We start from the raw sequence: 16,446 nt of genomic DNA, 5'->3' as shown, positions 1-16,446 counted from the left end.
TAACTGGGGAATCTCCATGTGCATAGAACATGGACATAGACAATAGTGTTTTGAAGGCCTGGAAGTGCAGGTGCAGGGTGGAGAGGGTCAATAGGAATAAAAAAGGGGAGGCATTTGTAATACTTTCAACAATAAAGGTAAATTTTAAAAAGAAAGAAAGATAGGGCCTCTGTTTCCCAGACTCCAAAGGAGGGTAGGAGCTTAACTCTGATAAGGGACAGTTAACAAACACAGAAGGCATAATCACATTAACTATCCAATCCTATAATGTCCTCCAGTGCTCTTATCCTAGCTCATTCCAGCACTTACAACCTCTCCAGCCTTTTCTTCAGTGGAACTGAGTTCAGTCTCTCCTCTATTGTAATAGTCTCGAATAAATTCTTCCTCATCTTTTTTACCACCTAGTTCAATTTTTCTTTCACAATACTACCAAATATCAAAATCTGTCATAAAGCTATAGTATTAAAACAATGTGGCATTGACCTAAGTGCAGGCATATTTACAGACATAACTTTAATTAGAGTCTATAAAGTAACCCAAGCATGTATAGGCATGTGGTTAATGGTGACAATGTAGAACATTGAGAAAAGAATGGTCTTTGCAATAAATCATACTATTTCAATTGAATCTAAATGGGAAAAAAAGGTGCTGATAAGACAATCCAGGAGACTATCTTCTGAGTCTTAGAGTAGGAAATTTTATTTTTAATCTCAGGACAAAAATACACTCTAACCATAACGGAAAAGGATGGATATACTGAATTTTAAACTTCTGTTTATTAAACACACACACACACACACACATCATTAAGGAGTTAAAAGGCAAGGCATCTTGCCCTAACCGGTTTGGCTCAGTGGATAGAGCATTGGCCTGCAGACTGAAGTGTCCCAGGTTCGATTCCAGTCAAGGGCATGTACCCTGGTTGCGGGCACATCCCCAGTAGGGAGTGTGCAGGAGGCAGCTGATCGATGTTTCTCACTCTCTATCCCTCTCCCCTCCTCTCCGTAAACAAAATCAATAAAATATATATATATATTTTTTAAATATATTTTATTGATTTTTTACAGAGAGGAAGGGAGAGAGATAGAGAGTTAGAAACATCAATGAGAGAGAAACATCGATCAGCTGCCTCCTGTACATCTCCTACTGGGGATATGCCCGCAACCCGGGTACATGCCCTTGACCGGAATCGAACCTGGGACCCTTCAGTCCGCAGGCCGAAGCTCCATCCACTGAGCCAAACCGGCTTCAGCAATAAAATATATTTTTTAAAAAGGCAAGGCACCTTTATAATAAAGATAATCAACAAAGGATTAAAATCTAGAATATATATTTTAAAATACAACAGGTCACTAAGAGAAATACATATAATCCAATAGAAAAACAGAAATTTCAACAGAGGCCTTTCAAATAGCCAGTATATAATAGTAATAGTGTTTAATCTCATTAGTCATCAATACATGCAAATGAAAACAAGGGATGGACATTATAAGGCCACAGTAAAGGCTCAAATTAAAATCTGAAATACCAAATATTGAAAAGGATGCAAAACAATTTGTACCTTTATTAACTAGTGATGAGAATATAAATTTATACATCAACTTTGGAAAACTCTTTGTTAATATCTATAAAGCTATATAGCAATTCCAATCACGTATATGTATGCTTTTGTATGTACAATTATTTTCATAGCAGCATTATTCATAAATGGTCCCAAACTGGAAATAATCCATATTTTCTGTATAATTAAATTGTGGTATGTGTACAATAAAGGAATACTACCCAGCCATGAAAATTAATGAACTAATGCCATATGCAACTTAGATGAATCTCACAAACATACTATTGAGTGAAAAAAGTCAGTTACAAAACTATATTATACAATCCCATTTCCATTAAGTTAAAAATAAAACTAATCTGAGGTATTTTACATCAGGATAGAGGTTATCTTTGAGGAGGTGAGAAAAGTTTATGACTATGATAGGGATTGTTGGGGGGTTCTTGATTGCTGATAACATACTATCTGTGTATTTGAGTGTGGAATTATGGATATGTTACCTTTGTAACATTTTCCAGCTATAATTAAGTTCTCTGTCCTTTTCTGGATAAACCGACAAAATTTTTTTCAAAAACCATTGGCCACAGTGTAAAGTTTAGATTTTTTCAGAGACCAAAAAGGTCAGAATTCTCTTTACACTACATTAGAATTAGCATTTATATTCATAAAGTATATTATCATTCCAACATACTTACATTTTTCCCTTGCAATAATTTTCTCATGGCCATATAGTAATTTAATTTTCTCCTATGAAATTGTTAGATTAGGAGGTATCACACAGATATGGATAGCAGTCCCAGCTCTGCCACTTGCAAGCTACATGAACTTGGATTTAACTTCATTATGTATTGGCTTTTTAATTTGTGAAATACAGAGAGCATTACATATACAGTATGCAAAATTTTGAAAAATAATAAGCACATAAAACTATTAATAATTATAATAATTTCTTCATGGGCAACAATTATTGACACTTGGCTTAGTGAAATTATTTCCATCATATTTTAAATTATTTTTTTATTTTATTTTATTTTTACATACATTTTATTGATTTTTTTATAGAAAGGAAGAGAGAGGGATAAAAAGTTAGAAACATCCATCAGCTGCCTCCTGCACACCCCCTACTAGGGATGTGCCAGCAACCAAAGTACATGCCCTTGACCAGAATTGAACCCGGGACCCTTCAGTCAGTAGGCCGAAGCTCTATCCACTGAGCCAAACTGGTTAGAGCTATTTTTTTATTTTTATACATGTTTTTATTCACCAAGTATAAAATTAGAAACTAAAGAGAAACATCAAAAAGTATTTTCATCCATATTCTTCTTCATAAATGATATCTGTAAGTTTACAATTAATTTTATAATTTTTAACATTTCATAGACATTTTCTGCCCAAATTATCCCAAAGTTATGTACTATAAACAATTTTAATTACATACTCCATTTTAAGCCATGATGGAAAAGGGGATGTTATAGTCTTTCTGAAAACTGCCTTTTAATAGACTCTTTTCCTTCCAAACACCAGAGGCATCGGTATGGTACATAAAAGGAAGTGGTCATCACTATGGACAAAATCCAGCTTCATGGAGGAAAATTTGAACTGAGTTTTCTCCATAAAATAGGTGTTTTTAAAGCAGACATGAGAAACATGAGTATTCTGAGTAATGGGACTAGCATGTACAAAGATAATAGCCTACAGAGTATCAGAAATGGCTTACAGAAATAGAATGTAGGTTAAGGAGATAAGTACTGAGAGACAGGTAGGGGTCAGGTAATAAAAAAATAATTGTAGGCCTAAGTGATCAGACTCTATAGAAGATGGAAAATGACTAAGATTTTAAGCAGAGGAGAAACTATATTAAATAAGCTTTTGACAGCCCACACTGACTTTAATGTGGAAATTAGATTGAAGAGAGGTAAGAATGCAGGCAAGGACTTCCAGGAGTTGATATTATGGGTTTTATTTTGGGAAACAGTGACAGGAACAAAGATAAAATAATAAATATGAGGCACTTATTGTGACTGGTTCCATGCAGAGAGCTCATAGGGAAAGAAAGGGATGAGTTTGGAATGAGGCCAGGTTTTTGGTAGAAGTGTCATGGTGAATAGTGGTGCAAAGACAAAAAAATGGAGAAGTCAGTAAAGGAAGCAAGTTCACAGGAAAGTAGGGCACAATTAGGTAAGCTTCAACCTGTTGAGCATGAGGTGCTTTTTAGACTTCAAGGTGGACATATCCAGAAGTCTATTGGGTAAATGAAATTGGGTTCAGAAAAGAGATTTGAGCAGAAGACATACCAAGCCTATCAAATTCTGCCTATTTTTCATAGCACAATTTTCTGAAGTAACATAGAGGAAAAAAAATGCTTTCCTGTTTTAACCGACAATATTGCTCATGTGTCCCTTATCTCTGCTTAGTTTTTCCTTAAAATTAAATAATCCTAGTTCAATAAACATTCTTTAGACGCAGCAGTTCTCAACCTGTGGGTCGCGACCCCTTTGGCAGTCGAATGACCCTTTCACAGGGGTCGCCTAAGACCATCCTGCATATCAGATATTTACATTGGGATTCATAACAGTAGCAACATTACAGTTATGAAGTAGCAAAGAAAATAATTTTATAGTTGGGTCACAACATGAGGAACTGTATTTAAAGGGCCAGAAGGTTGAGAACCACTGCTTTAGAGGAAGCCACCATCCTAGAAAAATGCAGCAGGAACAATAAAATTATAAAGTGTATTCAAACCAGCACCAAACGGAAATATTAGTCCTTGTAATCTAGATACTATAGCATGTCCAGAATTGTATCAATTTACTAATAATCTATTTTAACTTGCTTTAATATTTACCTTGTGCCCAAGTACTGGCTGACATCTGCCTGTCTCTATCAATCAATCAATCTATCTATCTATCTATCTATCTATCTATCTATCTACCTACCTACCTATCTGTGTGTGTAGACACACATATATATCCATACATATAGAGAAAACATAAATATATATAAATATAAGTGCATAAATAAATATATATATGAATATTTATATGTAAAACCATATACCCATTTGTAGATGGTTATACACACACACACCTATCTATATACATAAAAGCCTAAGTGACTGACTCACCGGTCGACTGGTTGCTATGACATGTACTGACCACCTGGGGGCAGACACCCAATGCAGGATCTGCCCCCTGGTGGTCAGTGCGCTCCCAAAGCAGGAGTGCTGCTCCACTCAGCTGACTGATGGATGCCAGACGCAGGGTTTATGGCTAGCAAGTGCTGCTGTGTTGGCAGGAGCCTCACCTGATGGGCACTGACTGGGAGTGAGCCCACAGCAGGCACAGCAGGGCTGGGATGAGCAGGAGCGGCAGGCGGCATTGGACTACCAATATCCACCCACTCTCCACAGGCCATGCTGAGGGACCTCACTGATGCACAAATCTGTGCACCAGGCCTCTAGCATATATATATTTATATTCACATGTATGGATGGAAAGTCAGACCTTCTTATCAAAAACTTACTCAATTTATTTAAATATATTGCTTTTTATAAACAGCAACATTTCAAACAATAAACATACTTTTCCCAGTATATGACACTTGTATGTGATAATCTAAAGTCATATGGGAGAGGAAATCATCCATTAACCACTCCTGCAGAGGTCCTCAAACTTTTTAAACAGGGGGCCAGTTCACTGTCCCTCAGACATTCCACACATGCGCACTGCGGGCCCGGGATGAGCCGGCTGCTAAGCAGGACAGGCAGCGGCGACAAAAACACCCAGCGGGCCAGATAAATGTTTTCGGTGGGCGCATGTGGCCCGTGGGCCGTAGTCTGAGGACCCCTGAGTGATAATCTAAAGTCATGTGGGAGAGGAAATCATCCATTAACCACTCCTGCTCAAGCAAAATTTACCCAATTCATTGGCTATATCTTCCAATGGCTTCTTTCCCTCAGTTTTCTGACACTGCAGGTTATTTTCAGTCATATTCTCTGGCACATAAATCAGATATCAGAAATAAATATATTAAAACACAGATGTTCTCCACCAACTCATGCAGTGAAAGGCTCACCTTATCCGCAAACATATTATGGGAGGTTTTGCAAAATACTTTAAGGAAATAAAACTCTTTATATGCCCATTCCATTGCATCAACTTAATAAATCCACGAAAGAATCTGTCTTAATACCACATAACATTTGAACAAATAGTTTAATGTCATCTGATATAAAGTTGGTTCACATGTCTTGATTTTAGTATCTTAGTGCTTAGAGGACTTTCTAATCTTCAAAAACTATTCCTAAAAAATATTCCAAGTTTATTGACTTCATCAGATAAGCAAGAAACCAAATATGTGTGCACAATTTCAAGTTTAATAATCTGCTCTAAAATTTATTTTCCAGGTTATTCTTCAAAAGACGATGCTTGTCTGCATTAATCCTTTTTTATATACCTTTAATGATCCAAAATGGTAGACAGCTAGATGACTTTAAAGTCATCTAACAAAATGATCCAAATACCTTTTATGTGCCAGAAACACTCCTGGGTGTGTGGCCTCAGACACCTTTAATACATCTAGTTGGCCTCTCAAGTATTAACTTGTATAGAAGAACATATCTAATAATGGGACTTTAACAGCACTGCCTTTTCTCTGGAAGATGTTTTCATTAGAGCATTTCCTGTAATCTATGAGCCTCACCATGTTTCTTATTCTTTTTTACTGGAAGCAGCTATCTCCTTAGAACAAAGAGCTTTCTCTATGCTCCATTTATTGTCATTTCTCAAATGTAAAAGGCCCCATAGGAGCTGCGCACCTCCAAAACACCTCCCTTACTTTCTTCTAATGCTATCTTCTCAATGTAGCTTCCTTTAACCACTACTCCCTTCCCCTATCTATTTTTCCTTATTGTTCTTATCACCTTTTTCATAGAATAAAACTTGCTTATTATGATGCATGCTTAGAATGTAAGCTTCATAGGGGAATGATTTATATTTTATCCATCCTTAACCTCAAAGCTTAGACTTTTGGCTAGCACCAAGTAAGCATTCAATATATATTTGTTAAATGAATAAATAAATGGTGTTCTGTCCAGAATACTTTCTTCCCCTTTAGCATTGCCTAATTAATTCTATTTTCCTGACCTTCTAGAGTAAGCTAGGTCATCTAGCAATTTATATTTTTGGCACATTGAACTTATGGCCATAATTTTACTTTTGGTTGCATTTGGTTAGTGCAGGTCCGAAGGGCAGGTTCTGTAACTGTTGCCTCAGCTCCTCCTCATCACAGTCATCCCAGCTGTCATCCTGGCAGAGAGCTGCTATTCAATACATGGTTTTTGACTGAATGAATTACTGTGGAGTTTAGTATCACACACAAATTTCAATTCTTAGGTAAGCGCCTGTCTACCTGCCAAGCCTCCTCTAGCAGCACTGTTCTGAACTCAATTGTAGCTAAATTGGCCCTTTTTCAGTTCCTTGAGGGTAACATGCTCACTTGATATACTATTTCTCCTTCCTGGAAATTGTACCCATCTCCACTAATCATCTTTGCACACACTTTGTACAGCTCCCTCCAACATATCCTTTAGATCCTAGCTTAAACATCACTTTTCTAGGGAATCATTTCATGCCTTCAAATTCCAATTTAAGTAAGATTAATTTTTTTGCTACAAAGCCTTGTTCCTTTCCTTCATAGAAAAAAATGCCTCTATTCCTAAATATTGGCTCATTTTTGTAAATATCTGATAAAGGACTATGTCTTCTGCTAGACTGCAGGTATCAAGAGAGCAGTCACCAAGCCCACCACAGATGAGAAGGCATCAGCATTTGATTTCTAAGAAGGAGCTGGGAAATGGCTGCCATTCTTTCAGGGTTCCAAGGAAAGCAGTCAGCTCATAAATTACTCATTCCTGACCTAGGAAGGAAGTGACAAATTTTCTTTTTGCTCACTGTTTTACCTGTTACCCAGCACAATCCCTGGGACACAGAAAGAGCACAATAAGTACTCATTGGAAAAATGAAAAATGGAATGCAGAATATTATGAAGAGAGATGGTAATGTCCTCCTCCAGGACTGGGGACTCTACATAAATTACCACCTCAGTTATTTAGCCAAGCTATTTCTCAATAAAATTATTTATTGGCATCATTGTTTATAAATCAGAATTTCTGTCTACTGACATCCTACAAGCCTCAAAGGTAAGGACAAGTTTCTGACCGGTGGTGACATTGCTGAGGGACAAGCTGAACCGATGAGAGAATCAAATTAATTTACAACAGACTGCTCTTTCAGAATATTATCCTTCATAAGCCATGCCATGTTTCAGAATCCCTAAGCATATGCTCTGATCAAACTTTGTTCTTCTTCAAACCTTTTAAAATGAAGACTTCTAAAAGTCTTTCAAAGTTAGAGAAAATGTAACTTACAGTTCATAGAAATAAGTCAACACATGTAAAGATGTTCTATGAGGAGTTATTTTTAGAGTTTTAACTCAACATTATATGTACAGCCCCAGCCAGTGTCTCATTTGGTTGGAGCGTCTTCCCTTATACCAAAAAGGGTTCAATCCCTGGTCGAGGTTGATGTTTCCCTCTTTTCTTCTCCCTGTCCCTCTCTCCCTCTCCCTCTCCCTCTCCCTCTCCCTCTCCCTCTCCCTCTCCCTCTCCCTCTCCCTCTCCCTCTCCCTCTCCCTCTCCCTCTCCCTCTCCCTCTCCCTCCCTCCTTACCTCCTTTCCTTCCTCCCCCCTCCCTTCCTCTCTCTCTAAAAATCAATGCAATCATATCCTTGAGTGAGTATTTTTTAAAAGATGATAAAGGGCACATTTCTCCCTTATGGTACTAAATCAAGGACTCCTGATTTTTCCCATCTGCATCTCTTAACTAAAGACCACTGTGTATTAATTTTGAGGCTCTGGATGGTACTTCAACTAACTTTAACAAAATGGATTAAGGCATCCTGGTGACATGGGACACCATGGCAGAGAAAGAAGTTGTAAGTGAGCATTCAACACTATTAGACCTTGGGGAATAGCTATGGATGACCAGACCTTGTTTTAATAAAAGCCTTCAAAGATTCTTATCAGGTCCCTACCAGTTTTTCCCCCTTGTATGAAGTTCATATACCTGTTTCCCTTTCCTAACACTCTTCCTATTGCTTATAACAGAATTATCCTGGGAATGACAGTCCACAATCTCTGACGCACACATGGAATTTTTATCACATTGCAAAGGATACTTGTGTTGCTGTTCAAGAGGCTCCTCCCAATGTAGTTATTTATCTGTTTTCTTATCCTTTATTATTTCTTCTCTTTTCCTCCTCTCTACCAACTTCTCTTCCTCCTCCCTTTCCTTTCAAAAATTAAACTAGGTAAGACAAGATTAGGTCTATTTGCAAAGAACCTAAGAAAGAGACATCAGAATTTCAAAGGCAAATGAGAGCCCAGCATTCCAGGGCAATTCAAACCAATGGTTAAATAAGGCATAGAATTCAAGCATGAATTCCTCAGGGACTGAGGAAACTGATGGAATGAGAAGAAAGAAATGCTAAAGCAGGGGCTTTCTCACCACTTAATTCCTTCTAACTCTGCCCACTTATACATATACACTAGTCTAGATTATCTAAAAGTAAGGTGACGGTAAGAAGGTATGTAGATGAAAAGGAGGGTATCAAAAGGGGAAAGGAAGTTGAGGGGAAAGGAGGTTGGGAAGTAGTAGTCAACACAAATTAAGGGGGGAGACAATCATGGCTAAAGGGAGATTGAATTTATGTGAATCAGGGATAGCCAATATATGCAAAGCTATTTGGGTAGATGTCTCTGGATGAAACACAGAAAACAAGATAAAAATGAAAGCAAGTAGGATAAAAATATAGAAAACCTTAGGACCACCAGTCTTAATTTATCCTTACCTAAGCTCTAACCCAGTGAACATTTGTCAGTTCTATGGACTGTTTTTACAGGTGGTCTAGTCTCATAGGCATCACCTTGGAATAATTAGTAGCTAGTAGTACTAGGTCTGGCGATGCCAAAATGTTTTTTTTTTTCAGTAGTTATTTTAACTGGAAATACTCTATGATTCAGAAAAACTTTTGCCTTAATTTTTTTAATCAGTCATTCTCCTCTAGCCTTCTTTTATCTTTTTGAAAATTTCTGAGAAACACAGTATTAGAATTTTACCATCCTTAAATAGTCACAACACTATTGTATCAGAACGACAGAATTCCTTAAAATAGGTAAAACAGTGGCCTTTCACTAGTCCTTTAGGTGGCCATAAGTGTGTGTGTGTGTGATATATTTGATCATATATTCAATGATACATCATAATATCAGCACTGCTAAGCCTTTTTAGATCTGCAATCCCTACAGTTTCATTGAAACATAAGCAATTAACATGAGTAACTAGTATAAATTAAATGCTCAGTTGTAGCAGTTCAAGAGATTCTCTTTGTTGTTTAATAATGGCAAGTAAGATAACATTGTAGATTGGCAATCTAAAGCAGTAACCTGAGGAAATGACATTTCCCTGGGCTAAAAAAAACAACACACAACTCACATGAAAAGAGAACAAACAGAGATAAGGCTTTAAGAAATGCTGTTATAAGTTTAGTAAGAGAAACTATGTTTAGTACAACCTTGAGCTGATAAAGCTATTTAAACCCACACTGATTAAATCCTTAGATGTGTCAGACTACTGGCTCTGAACTACCACAAAGGAAAAGCAGGAATTTGGTGGGTATAAAGAATACCTCAAATACAATCTGTAATTGTACATATATGTGAATGTACATGTCACATTGAGAACAATAAATTGTATTTTTCCGATATTATTGATGCTTCTGTGTATGGATTTTGGCTTTGTTGAAATTGTTTTAATTTTTTACAGTAAAACCTTATTATTCCCTATTAGGAAGAGAAGAGAAAAATATGACAATATCCACATTATATTTTGTTTATATGTGCTGGTCATGTTTCCAAGCACACAGTTACTATGACTCAGGTGAGTGAGGGCTTAAAAGGCTAAATATCTGCTCCAACAAAACTCTCATAACTTAAACATGCAGCTATGCCCTCATCAAGACTACAACTGAAGACTTCCAGGAAAAAATACACTGAAGGTGTTTAATTTATGTTATCTGATTGAATGTAATGCTTTTTATGTTTTTTTACCTTTGTCCTCTCTTAGACTGTATCTTTAAAGCAGCATAAATAATATTCCCTTGATCAATTATCTAATACATGTTATTCAACTATAATAAAAAAAATGAATCTACATTTATATATTTCACCAAAGGCCAGGAAGCTAATGTGAGCAAACAGTATATAGTTGATGAAAGGGAATTATGTTCAAATGGGATATAATCTGAATTAGTTTAAATATATATATATATATATATTTTTTTGAATCAGGGATAGCCAATATATGCAAATGAGCATATATATATATATATATATATATATATATATATTACTCTAAATATTGGTAATATACAAATTATGTTATAAACTTTCAAATTATTTTCTAAATAACAATTCATTATTTTACATTTCATATTTAGTGTATTAAAGAAAATCATCTCACCTTAAGTTGTTCTTCCAAAGCAGTGGTTGCACGATCCCCACTAGATTCGTCGACTACTACCACCATGTGAGTGAGAGAATTGACCCTGACTTGTTCCTGTTCTAGATCTTCTTGAAGCACCTGAAAGATAATTTTTTAAAGTAAATTAAAATTTCTTCCCAAATGAATGATTTCTTTCTGCCATGTTTTGGGTAATATACTTTTTTTTTAATTAAACTAGAACCAGCCATGATACTCAGCAAAATTCACACATTTCTATCATCAATTGACCTTAAAAGTATAAAGAGAGCATCTGTTCAGAAAGGTGTAGTAGGATGTTCTGCCCCTTATCCCACCTCCTCTCACTTTTCAAGGACTTTTCACCTAAAATTACCTGCTGCCTCTGGCATCTTCAATGTCTCCATCTCTACAGCAGTTCTCCATTATCAACCCAAACAAACATACTCTTCTTACCCAACTAACCCTCCTGCTGCTCCTATGTGTTCCTCTTCACTGAAAAATATTTTGTGTTTTTTTTTTTATAGTTGCTCTTTCCACTTCCTTACCCAACTATTCTCTTTGCCAACTATCCCATTAAAACATCTCTATAAAGTTTGCCATCAACCTCCAGGTTCCCAACTTGAACAGCCATTTTTTAAATCATCTTACCTGACATTTCAATTACTAACCTAATTAACCACTCATTCATTGCTGTCATCCTCCTCTCCTGAACTTTGATTATCCTCCACCTCACTTATTGCTGTTTTCTAGCTTATTTGCTTGTTCTTTCTCCTCTGCTCAACTATAAATCAGATGTCACCCCTCTGTCTAAAACCAATGGATTGCCATCATGCTAAAAAGGAAAATCCAAATTCTTCACCTGAAATTTTGTCATGATCTAGCACCTGCCTACCTCTCCTAACACTGCACATCAGTCCTGCCCACTGATACTGTTTCAGTGACCTCTCTTTGTTTCACAAATGTGTCAAGCTATTTTCTTGCTGAATTGTTCTTCCTCCCTTTCTTTATAATTCCTCCTTCTCATTCAGGACTCAGTTAATTTAATTTAATTTTTGTGTTCACCACATCAAGTCAAGTCTCCTTCCATCACCATTTATGCCCCCTTTACCCTCTTCTACTTCCCCCCAGCCCCCTCTCTCTCTGGTAACCACCATACTATTGTGTGTGTCTATGAGGTGTTTTTTTAAAATTTCTTTATTGATTAAGTTATTACATACTAGAGGCCCGATGCACAAAACTTTGTGCACTCGGGGGGGGGGGGTTTCCCTCAGCCCAGCCTGCGCCCATTTGCAGTCCAGGACCCCTTGGGGGATGTCCACCTGTCGACTTAGGCCCACTCCCCGGGGGATCAGGCCTAAGCTTGCAGTCAGACATCCTTCTGGCAGCCAGGGAACCCTCGGGGGATGTCCAACTAAAGGTTTAGGCCCCCACGGGATCGGGTCTAAACCATTAGTTGGACATTCTTAGTGCTGCCACGGAGGTGGGAGAGGCTCCTGCCACCACCTCTGCGCTGGCCAGCCATGAGCCAGCTTCTGGCTGAGTGACACTCCCCATATGGAAGCGCACTGGCCACCAGGGGGCAGCTCCTTCATTGAGCGTCTGCCCCCTGGTGGCCAGTGCACATCATAGCAACCGGTCATTATGCCGTTCAGTCAATGTGCATATTAGCCTTTTATTATTATTATATAGGATGTCCCTATTTCCCCCCTTTTGCCCCCTCTACCCAGCTCTTGCCCCCCACTTCTCTCTGGCCATCACCATATTGTTGTCTGTGTCCATGGGTTGTGCATATATTTTCTTTGGCCAATCCCTTCTTTAAATTCACTTCTTTAAATTTTTATTTTCAGATAAGTACTTATAACTGCACTGTTATTATATATTTTCTATTATATCATTTAGAATTAAGATATTTTTTAATTGAACCCTTGTAAATTTTAGCACAATTTAATAAATTATGCTAGAAGCAATTAGGAGATTTTTCATGTAATGCAGATACATTTCAATTAATATTTTATTAATTTTTTAATTTTTTTAATATTTTAATTTGAAATAATCTCATACATCTAAAAAAACTATAAAATATTACAGTATATTATATGTACCCTTCACCCAATTTCTTAGGTGTTAATAATTTAAACATAACCATTATACAACTAACAAAATTTGGAATATATTTTTCTTATAATCTCTTTAATGTTACTTAATCCATTGACTTTGTTTTTGTTAATCTTCATCCAAGGATATTTTTCCATTGAATTTTAGAGAGAGTGAAGGGAAAGGGAGAGACACATTGATTGGTTGCCTCCTGCATATGCTCTGATAGGGGCTGGGGATCAAGCCAGCAACTGAGGTACATGCCCTTGACTGGAATCAAACCTGGGACCCTTCAGTCCATGGGCTAATGCTCTATCCACTGAGCAAAACAGGCTGCAGCTTAATTCATTTACTTTTAATCTATATGTGTCTTTATATTTAAAGTGGGTTTTGTTTTTGATTCACCCTCATAATCTGTCTTTTAATTGGTGCATTTATGCCACTGACTTTCAGAGTGCTTACTGATAGAGTTACTACCATATCAGGTGGCTTCTGGGGCTTCTGGGGCCAGCCAGCGGCCTGGGATCAGATCCGATCACAGGCAGCAGGTGGCTTCTGGGGCCGGTTATTGGGCTGGGATCGGATCCGATCACGGGCGGTAGGCAGGCGGCTTCTGGGGCTTCTAGGGCCAACCTGCGGCCCAAGATCAGATCCGATCACGGGCAGCAGGCAGGCGGATTCTGGGGTCGCGCACGGGGGCCTGCATGGCAGCTCACGCTGGCAGCTCCCGCTGTCCCGCCCTGCCTGCAGTTTGCAAATTAGCCACCATCTTTGTTGGTGGTTAATTTGCATATTGTGCTGATTAGCCAATGGGAGGCGTAGCAAAGGTATGGTCAATTACCATGTTTGTCTATTACTACATAGGATGTGTCCTTACCCCCATGTTACCCTCATCCCCCCCACTCATGCCCTCACCCCCGTTTTCTGTGTCCACTGGTTAGGCCTATATGCTTGCATATAAGTCCTTTGGTTGATCTCTCCCCTTACCCCCACCCTTCTTTATGAGGTGTGTTTTTTTCTCCTTTGTTTAATCCCACAGTTTAAGTGTCAGCTGCCTAGAGATGCTTTTCATGGAGATGCTATCTAAATCTGCTCCTTACTTACTCTTTTTCTATCATTTTTTAACATAATATTTTCACTACTCAATATTTCCTTATGTATTAGTTTAGTCATTTGTTGCTTGTGTCTAATTACTCTATCACTACATATTCCAAGCAACTAAAGATCGATAAATGTTGGTGAGGGCAATATGCACAGATAAGTTTGTCCTTTCCTGACTACATAAGGATTACAAAGCAATAGGCTGGTTTACCTTTTTAAAAAGTATAATCACTAATGAGGACAGGTAACTACAAAACAGTATTATTATCTTTAAAAAATCATAGCATAAAAAATAGAAAAAAACTCATAGACACTAACAACAGTGTAGTGATTGCCAGGGGGAGGTTGGTGAGGGGAGGTGGCAGAGGGTAAAGGGGGGATATATGTGACAGAAGGAGAATTGACCTGGGGTGCTGAACATACAATATAGTGAACAGATGATGTATTGTAGAATTGTGCACCTGAAAGCTATATAAATTTGTTAACCAGTATCATCTCAATAAATTGGATTAAAAGGAAAAAGTTTTAAATAAAAATCATAGTGTATGATTTTTTATAAAGATAAACAGAGATAATCAGAGGGATAAATAAACAGTAAACAGAGGAGAAGTAAACAGAGAAGGTTGCTCTAGAACCTAGACATCCTGCCTGGGAGGTCCAGTTTCCCCAAGACCTTATCATGATAGACTGATTATTACTGGAAAATCCCAGAGAATATGCAAAACTTCTAGTCATCCATTTTGCTTCTTAGAATATATATATATATATATATATATATATATATATGACACAAAAATGGAGAAGCAAATTTGGCATAAGGCCTGTTACTTTCTGGAAAACCTGCAGCCCCTACTCATGAACAATGATGCCTGGCATCTATCATACTAGCTTACTTATTCAAACCCTATGGCAGGTATAAGGAAAGTTATTAGGTTTGGCTTAACACTAACTCAAATACATGACCATTTTTATCCTAGGACTTTTGTTCTTCAGGTATGAACAATTTAAAGCAGTATAAAATCACTTACTTTTACTCCCTCTCTCTAGATTTTCATGCTACATTTTCAAGTTAAGCAATTTAGAATAAAATGACTATGCATCTATTTTGTGTGCGGAGTGTATACTGTCGATCAAGCCTTTGACATTCCACAGCTTACACTGGTTAATAAAACTCTTTCTGCTCTGAGGACAAAAATGGAAACATTAACATTCAGAGTTGTCCTTGAAAGTCATGTGGAGTCTGAGGTTTTCTGAATTATATAAGACAGGATCAGGAACGTTCCAAATGTGATAGCCAGGAATTTTAAAAATAATAATTACAATGATATTTTGGTAGCCAATATAGCGTAAGATGGTATATTTAATTTGGCCAATTCTTTTTTTCCTATCACTTAAGTATGAGAGTACATATAATTACATATATTAAAATCAACCAGAAAATAATGCAATACTGTTCAATTTGTACATGTAAATTATTTTTACTGTTTTAATGTATTTTAGTAAAGAAATTTAAGTATTGTTTGATCCATGTATTGCTTATTGTCAAACTCAGATTGAGTCATTTTAAAGCATATGTGATTAAATTTATTATATATTTTCTCCAGTACTTGGATTTCTGATTTTGTTTTGCTTATCTATTTGTTTTATAATCAGATATTGCATTCTTGCCCTAATGATTAAGGGTTTACATTTTATGCTTTTACAGCAGTGCAAAATAACCACTAAAGCTAGTTGTGAGCTGATAGTTTTAAAATCCATAAGAACTATCTGGAGTTATATTGAGTAGAGGGAAATGTGGGGGGGGGGGGGGAAACAAACAAACAAACAAAATCCAAGAACAGGAAAGGCTCCCCATAGTGGCTGAAAACCATAAAGAGTGCATAGCTCCGGGGTAGATTAGCATAAACTCTATTTTAAGTTATTTCCAGTATCTCTTTTCTCTTCTACTTATTTAAATTATATTCCTTCTTTTGCTCCTAATCAAGGATTAGAATAAAAATTGTTAAACTGGCCTTTCTGAGCACACTCAACAGCTGCAAGACAGAAGCTACTACAACGTTATAATCATTTCCTTTTTCCCAGACCCTAACTCTGAAAATAAGTATTAATGAATAT

At 37.1% G+C, this 16,446-nt stretch overlaps 1 protein-coding gene across 1 annotated transcript in view; it reads right to left on the bottom strand.

Annotated features, from left to right (window-relative positions):
* Nucleotides 1-16,446, bottom strand: part of DMD (dystrophin) — a 1,824,373-nt gene that overhangs the window by 1,576,982 nt on the left and 230,945 nt on the right. The window contains exon 11 of the mRNA XM_036304100.1: nucleotides 11,137-11,256. Within this exon, the coding sequence (XP_036159993.1) occupies nucleotides 11,137-11,256 (120 nt within the window). The remainder of the gene's footprint in view (nucleotides 1-11,136; nucleotides 11,257-16,446) is intronic.

This window comes from Myotis myotis, unplaced genomic scaffold, assembly GCF_014108235.1.
Source record: "Myotis myotis isolate mMyoMyo1 unplaced genomic scaffold, mMyoMyo1.p scaffold_m19_p_4, whole genome shotgun sequence".
NCBI classification, from domain to species: domain Eukaryota; kingdom Metazoa; phylum Chordata; class Mammalia; order Chiroptera; family Vespertilionidae; genus Myotis; species Myotis myotis.
Note: the sequence above shows the minus strand (reverse complement) of the source record. Positions and strands in the feature narration are given on the sequence as shown.